The sequence below is a fragment of the Zingiber officinale genome, chromosome 10B (genome assembly GCF_018446385.1).
Source record: "Zingiber officinale cultivar Zhangliang chromosome 10B, Zo_v1.1, whole genome shotgun sequence".
In the NCBI taxonomy this organism is placed as follows: Eukaryota; Viridiplantae; Streptophyta; class Magnoliopsida; order Zingiberales; family Zingiberaceae; genus Zingiber; species Zingiber officinale.
Window position 1 is genome coordinate 13,525,186 of NC_056005.1, and position 12,400 is coordinate 13,537,585.

At 38.0% G+C, this 12,400-nt stretch overlaps 1 protein-coding gene and 1 long non-coding RNA gene across 3 annotated transcripts; one reads left to right on the top strand and one right to left on the bottom strand.

Annotated features, from left to right (window-relative positions):
* Positions 1 to 221: 221 nt before the first annotated feature.
* Positions 222 to 4,950, bottom strand: LOC122029478 (ADP-ribosylation factor 1-like). 2 transcript variants are annotated; one of them, XM_042588478.1, is made up of 7 exons: positions 4,798 to 4,950; positions 4,330 to 4,488; positions 2,986 to 3,056; positions 2,587 to 2,706; positions 2,087 to 2,205; positions 601 to 682; positions 222 to 482 (listed from the first exon to the last, which is right to left on the bottom strand). In XM_042588478.1, exons 2-7 carry the CDS (start codon positions 4,475 to 4,477, stop codon positions 480 to 482), a joined length of 543 nt encoding a protein of 180 aa, XP_042444412.1. In that variant the 5' UTR covers positions 4,478 to 4,488; positions 4,798 to 4,950; the 3' UTR covers positions 222 to 479. The 2 variants fall into 2 exon arrangements, with proteins under 2 accessions (XP_042444412.1, XP_042444413.1); XM_042588479.1 differs by having other exon boundaries at positions 4,330 to 4,520; positions 4,798 to 4,931.
* A 103-nt stretch (positions 4,951 to 5,053) lies between these two features.
* Positions 5,054 to 7,896, top strand: LOC122029479. Its single transcript, XR_006125076.1, has 2 exons — positions 5,054 to 5,281; positions 7,662 to 7,896. It is a non-coding gene; the product is annotated as an uncharacterized LOC122029479 (long non-coding RNA).
* The last annotated feature ends 4,504 nt before the right edge of the window (positions 7,897 to 12,400 follow it).

Below are 12,400 nucleotides of genomic sequence, written 5' to 3' on the forward strand. Positions count from 1 at the left end.
TTCAGCCTGGACTTGGAGTAGCTAAACTTTATTAACAACTTATTTTGTCAGAACAAAAGAAAAAAAAGGAAATATGTTCCATATGAACCTTTGCCATCTCACAGACCATGATTGAGTTTATTTTTGTATCGTGGTATGTATTCTATTCGATAACAAATGTAACCACAAGATCAGTAATCCACAAATTTTAAATGAAAATAAAAATCTAAAAGAGAGAAAAATGTCCACGAGCAAAAGCTATTATTTGACGGTCTCTTTTAGAAATGGAATAAGGTGTTGGTGAGAATCACATAAACCATATTAAGTGACAACCAGACACGTATTTGTTCTACAGACAAGTATTAAGACTTTTCAAAAGGCAGGAAAAACAGTGGCACACTGATAGTTTTGCTGTTTCCACAAGGTCTCAAAAGCATCGAACGTGAGCAATGAACGTTAACAATCGTGCTGTTAAGACATGAACCTCAAGGCAGCTTTGATTACTGTAAACAAACAGTGATTATAAGAATGCAATGGAAGAGTAGGGGAATTACTTGATGAATTTGTTTGTCGAAGTAACAAATCATGGATTTCATATTGAAGAAATGAAAAAGTAGATACCTTGCTGGCGATGTTGCTGGAGAGCCAATCAAGCCCTTCATACAACCCCTCACCGGATGTAGCACACGTACTTTGTATGTACCTAGAAAAGAAATAAAATCTGTGTTCTCATTCTCCAAAAATTTATCTAGCAATTTCATAAACTTTAATGTAGGATACTTTGCACAATCTGGAAGTTAGAGGTTGAGCAAGCAATGGAACTGACAGTAGGGAAATCGATGTAGCGACTAAATTTTACAGTAGGATATACTTTGCATAATCTGGAAATTTGAGGTTGAAGAACAGAAGAGACTGGCAATAGTAGCAACTTCTTAAACTTTAAAGTAGGATCTTTTGCATAGTTTGGAAGTTAGAAGTTGAAGAACCAAAGAAACTGACAATAGGGGAATAAACGTAGGAACTTCTTACACTTTACAGTAAGATACTTGCATAATCTGGAAGTTGGAGGTTAAAGAATCAAGAAACTGACAATAGGGCATTAATTTCATTAGGAATGTAGGTTGGACTTCAACTGACTTCAGACCTACGAGGGAAACATTAATAAAAATAAAAAGCAGAAAACCTAGCCTGTTTGTCCTAAACTAGCAAAACTCATCTCAGCAAACTATATTGGGTCTCTCTTTGTGAACTTTTCTAAACTTCAGGAGACTGTGTTTCCTTGTATTTCTTTCCTAGACACAACACAGTTTAATTATTTCTTCAAGAAAAGAAAGATAAAGGCCAATAGCAATTGTAAACTAATCTTCTATTTCAATTACCAATAGGAGTTTTCTTAAACTCTCGAGACTGTTTTCCTCTTATTACATTTCTAGCCAAATATGGATCAACATTTATTCAAGGAAATAAGGGCCAGAGACTAATAACAATTCATAAACTAATCTTCTATGCCAATTTATGTGTTCCTTTTTTTTCCTTTTCTAGACGATGATAATTAAATTTATTTAAATATAGATGATGATATAATAGAAGATAGAGCTCAATGACGTAAAAGGATTCATACAGTCAACCCCACTTAGTGGGAAAAGACTTGGTTGTTGTTGTTTAGACACAATAATGATCAATATTTATTCAAGAAAAGATAGCACAATGACCAATAATATAAAAACTGATCTCCTATTCTGATTACCAATCTGGGTTCCAGGAGAGGATGCAGATTTCAACCCAATTTTCTTGATATTGAAGAGAAAATAACCCAACCTTTTAAACTTGAACAGCAAACCCTCTAAAGAAGATAATAATATGCATCTATCTTAGCCATATTTAATGTGACAAATCAATTCTATGATTGCTATTATTTTTTATTAGCTTCTAAGCTCAATGACGTAAAAGGATCTATATAGCCGACCCCACCTAATAGGATAAGGCTTGGTTATTATTGTTCTGATAGTTTAGCATAGAATCCAAAAATTAATTGCCAAGCAACAGATAGCAGTTACCTGCTATAGTAGATAATCAAACGAAAACAGATATTGCCAGTATATCTTACCAGTGACGCTGACGGAGAGAATGGAGGCCAAGCTTATCAGTTATTTCAGCAGCATTCATTGCATTTGGAAGGTCTTGTTTGTTAGCAAACACAAGCAAGACAGCATCCCTTAACTCATCCTATCAATATAGAATTACATGAAATTAGATTAAAAAAAATAGTTGCGAGTAGGCATTTATGCATGTTTACAATAGTAATAAAGAGAACTGAGGAACTTTCCATTTCATGCTAACTAAATCAGGAAAGGCACAAGTAGAACATTTACTGCAGCAAATTTTCTGTCTTGTTAACAATTTACCTTAATTACTGGTGGAATATCCTAGATCCATATAGAATACACAATTTTTTTTTTCTAAAAACAAGATAGAAAATAGAAATGATACTACAACCATTATTACTCAACTATCCAAGGAAATCTACTTTGATTCTCCAGAATATATTATGTAGAAACAGAGTCAACTCTGAAAATCAAAGCAAGAATATATTACTAAAACATGTACCTCATTAAGCATTCTGTGGAGTTCATCTCTTGCCTCAACAACACGATCTCGGTCATTGCTATCAACAACAAAAATAAGTCCTTGTGTGTTCTGGAAGTAATGCCTCCAGAGAGGTCTGATCTGTTGTTTACCAGAACATGATTTAGAAACAGGTAAACAAGGTGACTATTAACAGATAAATCATAATTAGAGAATCAAGTCAGCTATACATGTCAGGATCATAACATTTGTAGTGATAGTTTCTGTGATACCACCTTAGATATTAAATTCCCATGTTGTTTCATTATCCCATCAACCTCTGGAATTCTCATGAAACAATTGTCACCAAAAAACAACTTTTCCAGAGTGACGGAGTTGTTTAGATAAGAGAAATACTGGCTAACCAGAATGGAGTGGTACCTTGTCCTGACCACCAACATCCCATACAGTGAAACTGATGTTTTTGTACTCAACAGTCTCCACATTGAATCCTGCATTAAGACCCATCTCACTTAACAAACACATAAACATAAATCATGCACTCAAACAATCAGAAAATCACGAAGACCTTCAAATAATCTAAAAGGGTAGCCCGGTGCACGACGCTCCCACCATGCGGGATCCCGGGGAAGGATCCATTGTACGCAGCCTTACCCTGCTTTTTTTTTTTTGCAAGAGGCTATTTCTAGGATTTGAACCCGTGACCTTTTGGTCATATGGCAACAACTTTACCGTTGCGCCAAGGCTCCCAAATAATCTACAATAACTAAATGTAAATATTCAAATAATCTATAATAACTAAATGTAAATGTTCAAATAATCTACAATAACCAAATGAAAATGCCATATGGTGATAAGCTGCACGTAATTATCCATGTTTTGAATATCCATAAACTGCATTTTAAATCAATATAATTGTCATCAAAAGAAGCAATCATTAACTTAGCAAACAGAAAGTCACTGTATAACTGTTAATTTTAAATGAAAAAAAAAAGATCTATTTAAAAATGCTGTTGGGTATTTATCAAGTTTTCTTTCAGAAGCAAGTGATCATTCATCTACATCTCAAGTTCTGTGAATAGCTGGGACATCAAGGAAGATCCAAAAATGAATTATTGGAGATTCTTCAATCCATTTGAAGAAAGGATCCCAAAGAATTGATCTTTCTTTTTGGTTGTTGAATCTTTGTTTGTTTGATCAACGTGGAAAATTCCAAATTCTCTTTTTTTTTTTAATGGAATTAAAATGATCTATGGATTAATGATAAGATCTTTCAATTGTCTAAGATCTCGCTCTTACTCTAACAAAAACAGATCCTATGGAAGCATATTAAAGATTTGATTTGACAATACATTCTGTAGCTCGCTAAAAACCAGTTGCAATAATTTTATCTCTTGTTAATTTCATGTATTTGGTTATATTTTGAATATGGATCTGAGTGCTGTAATAGGTTGATCGTGTTACATTAATATTATTAAATTGATTTACATGGCTGATCTACAGAAGTTGTTTCAGTTGTTCATGATGTGTATTCTTTATCCTCTTGTTCTCCATGATCCTAGCTACATGATATCAATCAATGACGTTCACAAGTTACAAACCTTAATCAAATATTTGAAAATCACTGATTCATTAGAAGAAATAATGCATGTATACGACCTAAATAACAGCAGAAAAGATATTAGGTAAAACAAACCTCGTCCCCAAGCAAATGTAGCAACCATCACCGGAATTAAAAATGAAAAAAAAAACAGTAATGCTCACCGATAGTTGGAATGGTGGTGACAATCTCGCCGAGCTTGAGCTTGTAAAGGATCGTCGTTTTACCAGCAGCATCAAGCCCAACCATCAGAATTCTCATCTCCTTCTTAGCAAACAGGCGGCTAAAGAGCTTTGCGAAAGTGAGCCCCATAGCTCCTTCAGCTATCACGAGCAAAACACGAACTTAATTAAACCTAAAGCAATCACGATTACAACACACGGATCAAAGATCTAGCAAAAAGGCCGCAGATCTGAAACAGAAACACGCATGGCGTTGTATTTAACACGAACAATTAAAAATAAAAGACCAAGACAAGGAGAAGGCTTCAGAGTTAAAGATCTACATGAAGACAATTCCGATCCGAGCAACGACGCGAGAAAAGAAAGATTAATCTACGTTTTAAAATGACGGAAGCAGATCGGGCATCTCGTGATCTAAAAACTATCATGAAAATATGGGATCAGGATCACCTGGGGATCACGGGAGGCGTGTAGGACGGAGGAAGCGGGTAGATGGAAGGAGATAAGAACCTGAGAGCCGAGGTCTTCGCTTCTTCCGATCCGCTTGGAGAATGAACAAAATGCGGTGATGAAAGCGAATTTATTTGGGTCACTAACCGATATAAAAGCAACTCCGATCAAAATAACGGTAAGGATGTAGCAGGTTGGCGTAACTGTCCGATATAACGCAAATATAACTGCGTTATAACGGAGGTAAAACGCAGTGTTGCTATAATTGGTCCTGGCGATGGCAATCGAATTTTCTAAGAATATTCACTCCGATGCATCGCTCATTTTTCTCTCTCTTTCAATCCACAAAACCCTAGCCAGATTTCATGTCTTCAGTCTTCGTCTCTGAGGTAGCATATCCGAGTTCAAATATTTTGACTGCTATTTTATCAATTTAATGTACTAGATGGCAACGGACTATTAGCTGCTGCTTCAGAAAAAACAGGTCAGATCTTTGTTGTTTTACGCCTTCCCTTTTGTTTGATTAACAAATGGCAAAAATTTTAGTTTTATTCCATTTTCAAGAAAAACTACATCAAGACCTCCCCTTTGCTACTAGTCTCTACAAGTTGCAATTTTTTTAATGATTTGGTGAGAAAGAAGAGGTATATCTGTTTGTTGATTGTGCAGGAAGGTTCTATCGAAGTATCGAGTAGATCTTTGATCTTTCAACGATTTTGTTGTTCATCAAACGAAATATGGAATTCTTTTTTTTTTTTTCTGGAATGTGGATCGTTACACTTGGGAAAAGATTCTTTAGGTTGAAGATAGTAGCCTTTGGAGTAGTGTATCTTGTTTCTTCGTAATATCTAGCAAACATTTTCTGATCAGGCGTTTCTTACTCGCTTCTAAATTAGCATATAAAGTATATATCCGTGTAATATCATATGTGTAGTGTGCCTTGAAAGTTTGATGACTATAGTTTAGATTGTATTGTTGGTTGCCAATCTCTTTAAGTGGATACGTTTCAAGAAATAGTCTATCTGGCATTTCTGTTTGCCTTGTTGCTGGTGACTTGTCATTAGAGTGAACAGGTGAGTTTCATCACAGTGAGCAAGTTTCCTTAGGATGTAAAGGAACTGTTTTAGGACCAAACAGGTGTGCTCTCCGATTACAGTATTGTTTTACTTTGATTATGAAGATATAATTTAGGGAGATCTTAGACTGGCCCATGAAGCTTCAAAAAAGAAAACAATCTCAATTTGACCTTTGAAGTTTCAAATCCCTGAAACAATCAAAAGCCAATTTGCCTAAATACCTCCTAGAAGATAATGATGTTCGACCCTCTTTAAAATCTAGATGAAAATGCCCACTTGTCTTCTAGAGGGTGTGAATTCAAGGTAGGATCCTCTTTTTTCCCTTTGCCACTTAATTGAAATCTGGGCAGGACTAAAATCATATTGACTGATCTTTCCTATAATTCCTGATTTGCTGATAAACTAACACCCTACTAAGGAACCCCAAAGAAATTTTAATTTTCAGGATTTGTTTTATAGAAATAGAAAATGGGTGAATAAATGTTGCATGGAAGGAACCATCTAATTTGATTTGCATTTAAAAAAAAAAAATGAAGTTCTCTAATTTTTTTTAAACTCTTGATAACTATTTTTGTACAATTTTCTATCTCAAAGTTTTCATGAGACCAACTTGTCAACCTAGTCATCTTCACATCTATGGATCGAACTGGCAAGTTTACTGATTCAATGATTTTGTAGTTTAATTGGTTTGCTCAATAATATCATAAATGTAATTTATATTTTTATAAATATCTACTATTTAATATAAGTTTAAAACATAATAAAATTAAATAAATAATTCTAAAATATGAAAAACTCATAGATAATAAAATATATCAAACGTATGAATAAACTTCTATATACACAATTAACTGTTCTAGGAGTTCTTGATCTCGTGTTAGACAGTTGCAAGAAATGAATCCCGACCCTGCACCAATTTAAATTTGTAAACACAGGTTTTTCAGATTTCTGTTTTTTTATCTGGTTTTTATCAGTTTCTCAGCTTTGGGTTCTATATACCAAACTGAATCAGATCAACCTCCAATTGAACTGGCCTATCTGGTTCCATTTAAAACTACTGCTTATCGCTGACTCATACACATTTGATAACTCTAGGGACCAAATTGAGGCATGTTATTTAGGAAGACAAATTGATATTTCCTTATTTGAAACTATAGGGGGCAGACAAGAACTTTTCTTATAGCATATACATAAATCCTTTTTGATCAATAAGGAGATATGTTGGAACCTCTTCCTACTTAATTTTTCTATCAGTTTTCAGATGTGACTGGCGTGATATATCACATATCCTATATAACATTAAATGCTGCTCATAAAGTGTTTTAGCATTTTTTTATCTTTATATCAAGACATTTCAGCATCGGATAATAGATCATAACATTTCTAATTAAATTTGAGTAAAAATTTTACCAAGTAATGGTATTTATTAGATACTAAGTAGCCTGCTGTACATTGTATTTATTATATAATAGTTTCTTTTTAACAATCAGTTCTCTATTTAATAAGTCTAATAGTAGAATTTGGTTCCGGAGACTTGTTGCAAGCATAGTAGTTGTTTTCATCTGCATCTCATGTATGCCTCAGCATGGTAGGATGTACTGCCAACCTTTGCCAAATTATGAGGAATGAACTAAATTTGTTTTTGGATTTCAATATTGTAACAGTTTGTTAGTGCATTCGGCAACAAATTCCTATCCCATACTGTTAGTTATTTTGCATTCAAGTTTTATGTATTATATTCGGCTATCCTTCTACTGTGATCTGACTGGTATATTGCTGGGTTTCTAGATAAAAGAATCTGCCTCCTGATAAGAGAGAAGCAACAGAGAATGGACCATATTACCTCATTGCCATATGAATTTGATATCTGTCAGCTTTATTCCATTCCAAATGCTTCGATGTCCAGAAAAGATCCACAGATCATGAGCGGTGTACCCACAATAACAACAATGTTATCAGAACTCTCAATATTGTATTTGCTATCGAGGAATTTAGCTTGGAATGTCACCTCGTTAATGACATAGTATGGGACTACATTTACTAAAACTCGCGATGGAATCTTACTCCGGCTCATCTAAGATCAAAGGCATCAATATAAACTGGTGACTGAACTCTTAGATAAAGTGCGTTTTGATCATGTGAAAAGCTCTGCAAGCGTAGCGAGATGATACGCCGACTTCAATGGCCAAGTCAAAATTGAAGTACTTTGAAAAATATTGTGAAACGCCGACTTCAATGGCCAAGTCAAAATTGAAGTACTTTGAAAAATATTGTGAAGATCAATGACCGGCTACAACTGCAAAGTTGATTGTGAAGATGACAAGGTCCTTCTTGCGCCCATCATTATTCCAAATATTAATAGTTATTCATGATTTACCTCTTCTATCTTGGTCTTAAGATAGATTGATGGGGTGCTGAGGGCGAGTGTAGTCTTCTTTTGCCATCATGTGAAGATGACAAGGTCACTCTTGGAGCTATGAGGTGCTAAGTTATGCAGTTCGATCTCTAGTTATGATATATATTTATAGGAATTTTTCTTTCAAATGGAGCGTACAATTATAGGAAGGTGGGTGATGTGGTGGTAAAAGGGCATACTAAGGACGAGTTAAAGGTGGGAAATGCGGTCGGTGTGGATGTTAAAGTCAAGGTGACCAAAGGCAAGAAACTGCCAGCTCATCAAAGTGGACCGAGCGAGTGGCAATGAGCCGAGTGAGCATGAAGGATCTGATCGACCCGGAAGCTCATCTGAGTAGATTGCTCATCCGATTTGCACGTGCTATTAAGGAATGGTGTCAAAGACACTTTCCTGACATGTCTTTTCATAGGACAATTGAGAAAATGTGTGTGCCTTGAGAAGTGTGCATGTCTGCTACTGGAGCACTATATAAAGGGGGATCCATGCACCGGTGGGGGAGGTGTTATTTGTGCTTGAGCTCTCGTTGTTGTTACATTACTTCGTTGTCTTTCTATTATTCCGATGACTGATTTGAACATTGGAGGACTAACGCGGGGGGCACTTTTCCTGGTCCGGCATTGACGTTCTTTGTGTTGCAAAGCGAAGCAGAGTCTTCACATAGTCAACCAAGGAGACACATCTCTAGTCAGCCGTCTTCATCATTTTTGGACAGTATAATATTGAAGTCGTCTGTGGAAACTTAACTTATATCCGAGACTTGGAGATGTAGGACGCTGAACGACTCACGACTATGGCATTGACGAAGGAGGAGTTGGACATGTTGATACAAGCCCGAGCAGCTAAGATGGCGGAGCAGCAACAACAGGCGATGGTCGATCGTCAAGCAAATGAACTCGCGACATCAACAGTAGAACAGCAGGCCGGCTATAGAGACCAAGTGAAAAATATATCTATTCGGGGGCAAAACAAGAAGTCGGTCGACATATACGGAGATGCACCAAATGCGTCGATTTCTTTTCATCGGACGTTGTTCCACACTCTTTCAGAAGAACAAGGCCGAGCGAATAGAGAGCAAGGATCCTCCTTGGACGACGCGCTTATCTAGGACAGATGGAAGGGAAAGGCACCAAGGATTGATGATTCTTCCGAACGAATCAACAGGTAATTCTCTCAGGGGATCCTGGACGACCCACTGTCCCGACATTACACGTCATTGATGATCGAGAAATACAATGAGACAACCGACTCAGAAGACCATCTGATCAAGTTTGACAACACAGTCACACACCATTAGTACATCGATGGAGTAAAGTATTGAGTTTTCCTCATCACTCTTTCTGGATCAGCACAGAGGTGGTTTAGACACATGCCGATCAGATCAATCCACAGCTTCAAGGACTTCTGGGCGGCGTTTCTGCTTCATTTTGCTAGCAGTCGTCGTTACCAGAAGACGAACGTTAACTTGTTCGTTATAAAGCAAGGGCCCAAGGAGGCATTGAGAGCTTACAACAAGAGGTTCAACCAAGTGACCATAAATATTCCATCAGTCACCCTGAAGATATTAGTGAGTTTCTTCTCGCAGGGATTTATCGAAGGCGAATTCTTTCGCTCACTCATCCGGAAGTCGCCAAAAAATTCGATCACCTACTTAGGCGCGCCACCGAATACATCAATGTCGAGGAGGCTCAAGTAGCACAAAGGAAGTGTCCGTTGAACATATTGCTCCCCTTGAACGACGACCTGCCAATAACTATCAACCACTAAAGGGCCCCGATCAAGAGCAACACAGCCACACCAGGAGCCCTGAGCCGATGCAGTGTAGCATGTAGAGGTAGAGCGGTCGAAGGCTGCGAAAGGTAGACCATGGACACCATTGTTCTGCTCCTATCATCGTTCGACAACGCACAATACCTAGGACTGCTATGACTTGAGGCCAGTTTCAACTTCTCTCGATCAGCATCATCAACGACGGTCCACCCTCTCTCGATCAGCATCATCAACGCCGATCAGACGGGCGAAGGGAAGAAAAGAGACCAACGGTTGAGCAACGTCAACGCCAGCCTCAACAAAGAGGAATGCAAGTCGCGCCCAAGCTTCGGCTGAGCGAGCTCAACCTTCGGTTTGGGAGGAGGAAAATCGAAGCAATGCAGCTCGGAGCGAAATCGGAATGATTGTCGGGGACCGACCAATGGTGGTTCCAAAAGAACAAGGAAGTCGCATGCCCGGCGACTGGAGATACACGCTGTAGGATGCAGTAAGGAGAAGGCCGAGAGACTAGAGGTCAACTTTGGCCATAAAGACCTAGAGGGAGTGGAGATCCCTTACGACGACGCCTTGATCATCCGAGCGGTAATAGCTAATTACACTATTCATCAAACTTTCATGGATACAGGTAGCTCGGTGAATATCATCTTCAAGAAAACGTTCGATCAGCTGCAAATCGACCAGAGCGACTTGTAGCCCATAACGACCTCACTGTACGGGTTCACGATCAATGAAGTCTTGCCAATCGGCCAGAGTCGGTAAGCTATATCTCTCGGGGAGGAGATGCTCAAGAAGACAAGGACCACAAATTTCATCGTGGTGGATGTGTCGTCCACCTACAATGTCATACTGGGTCGACCGGTCCTGAGCAAGTTTCGAGCCGTAGTGTCCATCTTCTGCCAGAAGATCAAGCGTCCGGTGGACTATGCGGTAGGCGAAGTCAAAGGCGACCAATTGGCCGCTCAGCGGTGCTACTATTGGCGCTCGGAATTTCGTTCTGTGTAAAACCCCTGTACAAAAATTTGTACAGGCATAGAACTTTTCCTATCAACCTACATGCTCGATCAGACATGTGTTTGATCAATCAAGCAAGTCCTTGATTGACCAAAACCCACCTTGATCGAAGCACGAGATCGCTTGCCTCTTGAGTTGGTGTTCAGGATCCATACAAAGAAAACATAACAAGTTGCGTTGCGGAATAAATAACTAGTTGTATCTTTCTTCGTAGGCAAAGACCTCTTGATCTTCTGTTGTATTCCTCTCCTTTTTTTAGACATCGTGTGGGTGACGATCTACCAAGACAAACCACCCGAACCTTCGTTTGTTTCCAAGCCGCCTACCACCAAAAGATGCAAAGAAAAGGGGTGCCTCTTTCTTCTTCTTCTCCTCCAAATTGCCTATCACATAGGGGGGTTCTTCTCTTCTTCTTCTTCTCCTCCAAGCTCCAGCCACCAAAGGAGATATGCGTCGACCATAGAGGGAGGAAAGGGAGGAAGAGATGAGAAGGTGGAGCGTCGGCCCTAGGAAGAAGAGAGGAGGAGGGTGCCGACTCTAGGGGAAAAGAAAAGAGAGAAAAGAAGAGATGAGGTGTCGACCACAAGCAAGGGAAAACAACTCAAGAGAGATTAGATTATGGTGGCATGACCTCCTCCCTTTTTACAACCTTTGGCACCAGATAAAAAAGGAGAAATATTAATAGAATTTTTGTTTAGAAAAAATCTCTTGAAAAGAATTAACATAATTCATTTTAGAAAAAATCTCTAGAAAAAAATTAACATAATTCCTTTTAGAAAAATTTCAAAGAAAAAATTAATATAATTCTTTTTAGAAAAATCTCTAATTTTGTTGAGAAAAAATCTCCCTTTTTTTCTTTCTTTTCTTTTCTCTTCATTTTCTTTTCTTTTTCTTTTGGTTTGGTCGACCCCTTGCTTGGACACCAAGCAAGACTTGGCCGACCCCTTTCTTAGGTAGGAAATAAAATCAAATGAATGAATACGAGGCTATGTAGAGGCTACAACAGGGACCGAGAGGAGGAATTAGTTTTGGCCTCCTGATGGACTTGAGCTTCCTGTGTTCGACCCGAACACCCAACTCAAGTTCATCAATAATAACTCATACCACTAAAAAGTTATTATTGAACTACCGTACTAATCTCATATTACAATATGGACTCCTACTTATTATGAGTGTGTTAATCTCCCTGTGTTTAAGATATTATATGCCGTTAATTAAATGAGTTACCGACAACTCACTTAATTAACATCTGACCCCAAGAGTAGTACCACTCAACTTGATTATCATATCGAACTAAGTCCATCTGCAGGATTTACATGATAAACCTTATGAG

Coding starts and splice junctions, on each gene's coding strand:
- LOC122029478 (XM_042588478.1), bottom strand. CDS start 4,477: ATGGGGCTCACTTTCGCAAAGCTCTTTAGCCGCCTGTTTGCTAAGAAG. Junction 2,707..2,985: donor ATGTTGGTGGTCAGGACAAG/GTACCACTCCAT, acceptor GGTAAACAACAG/ATCAGACCTCTCTGGAGGCA. Junction 683..2,086: donor TCTCTCCGTCAGCGTCACTG/GTAAGATATACT, acceptor TTTCTTTTCTAG/GTACATACAAAGTACGTGTG.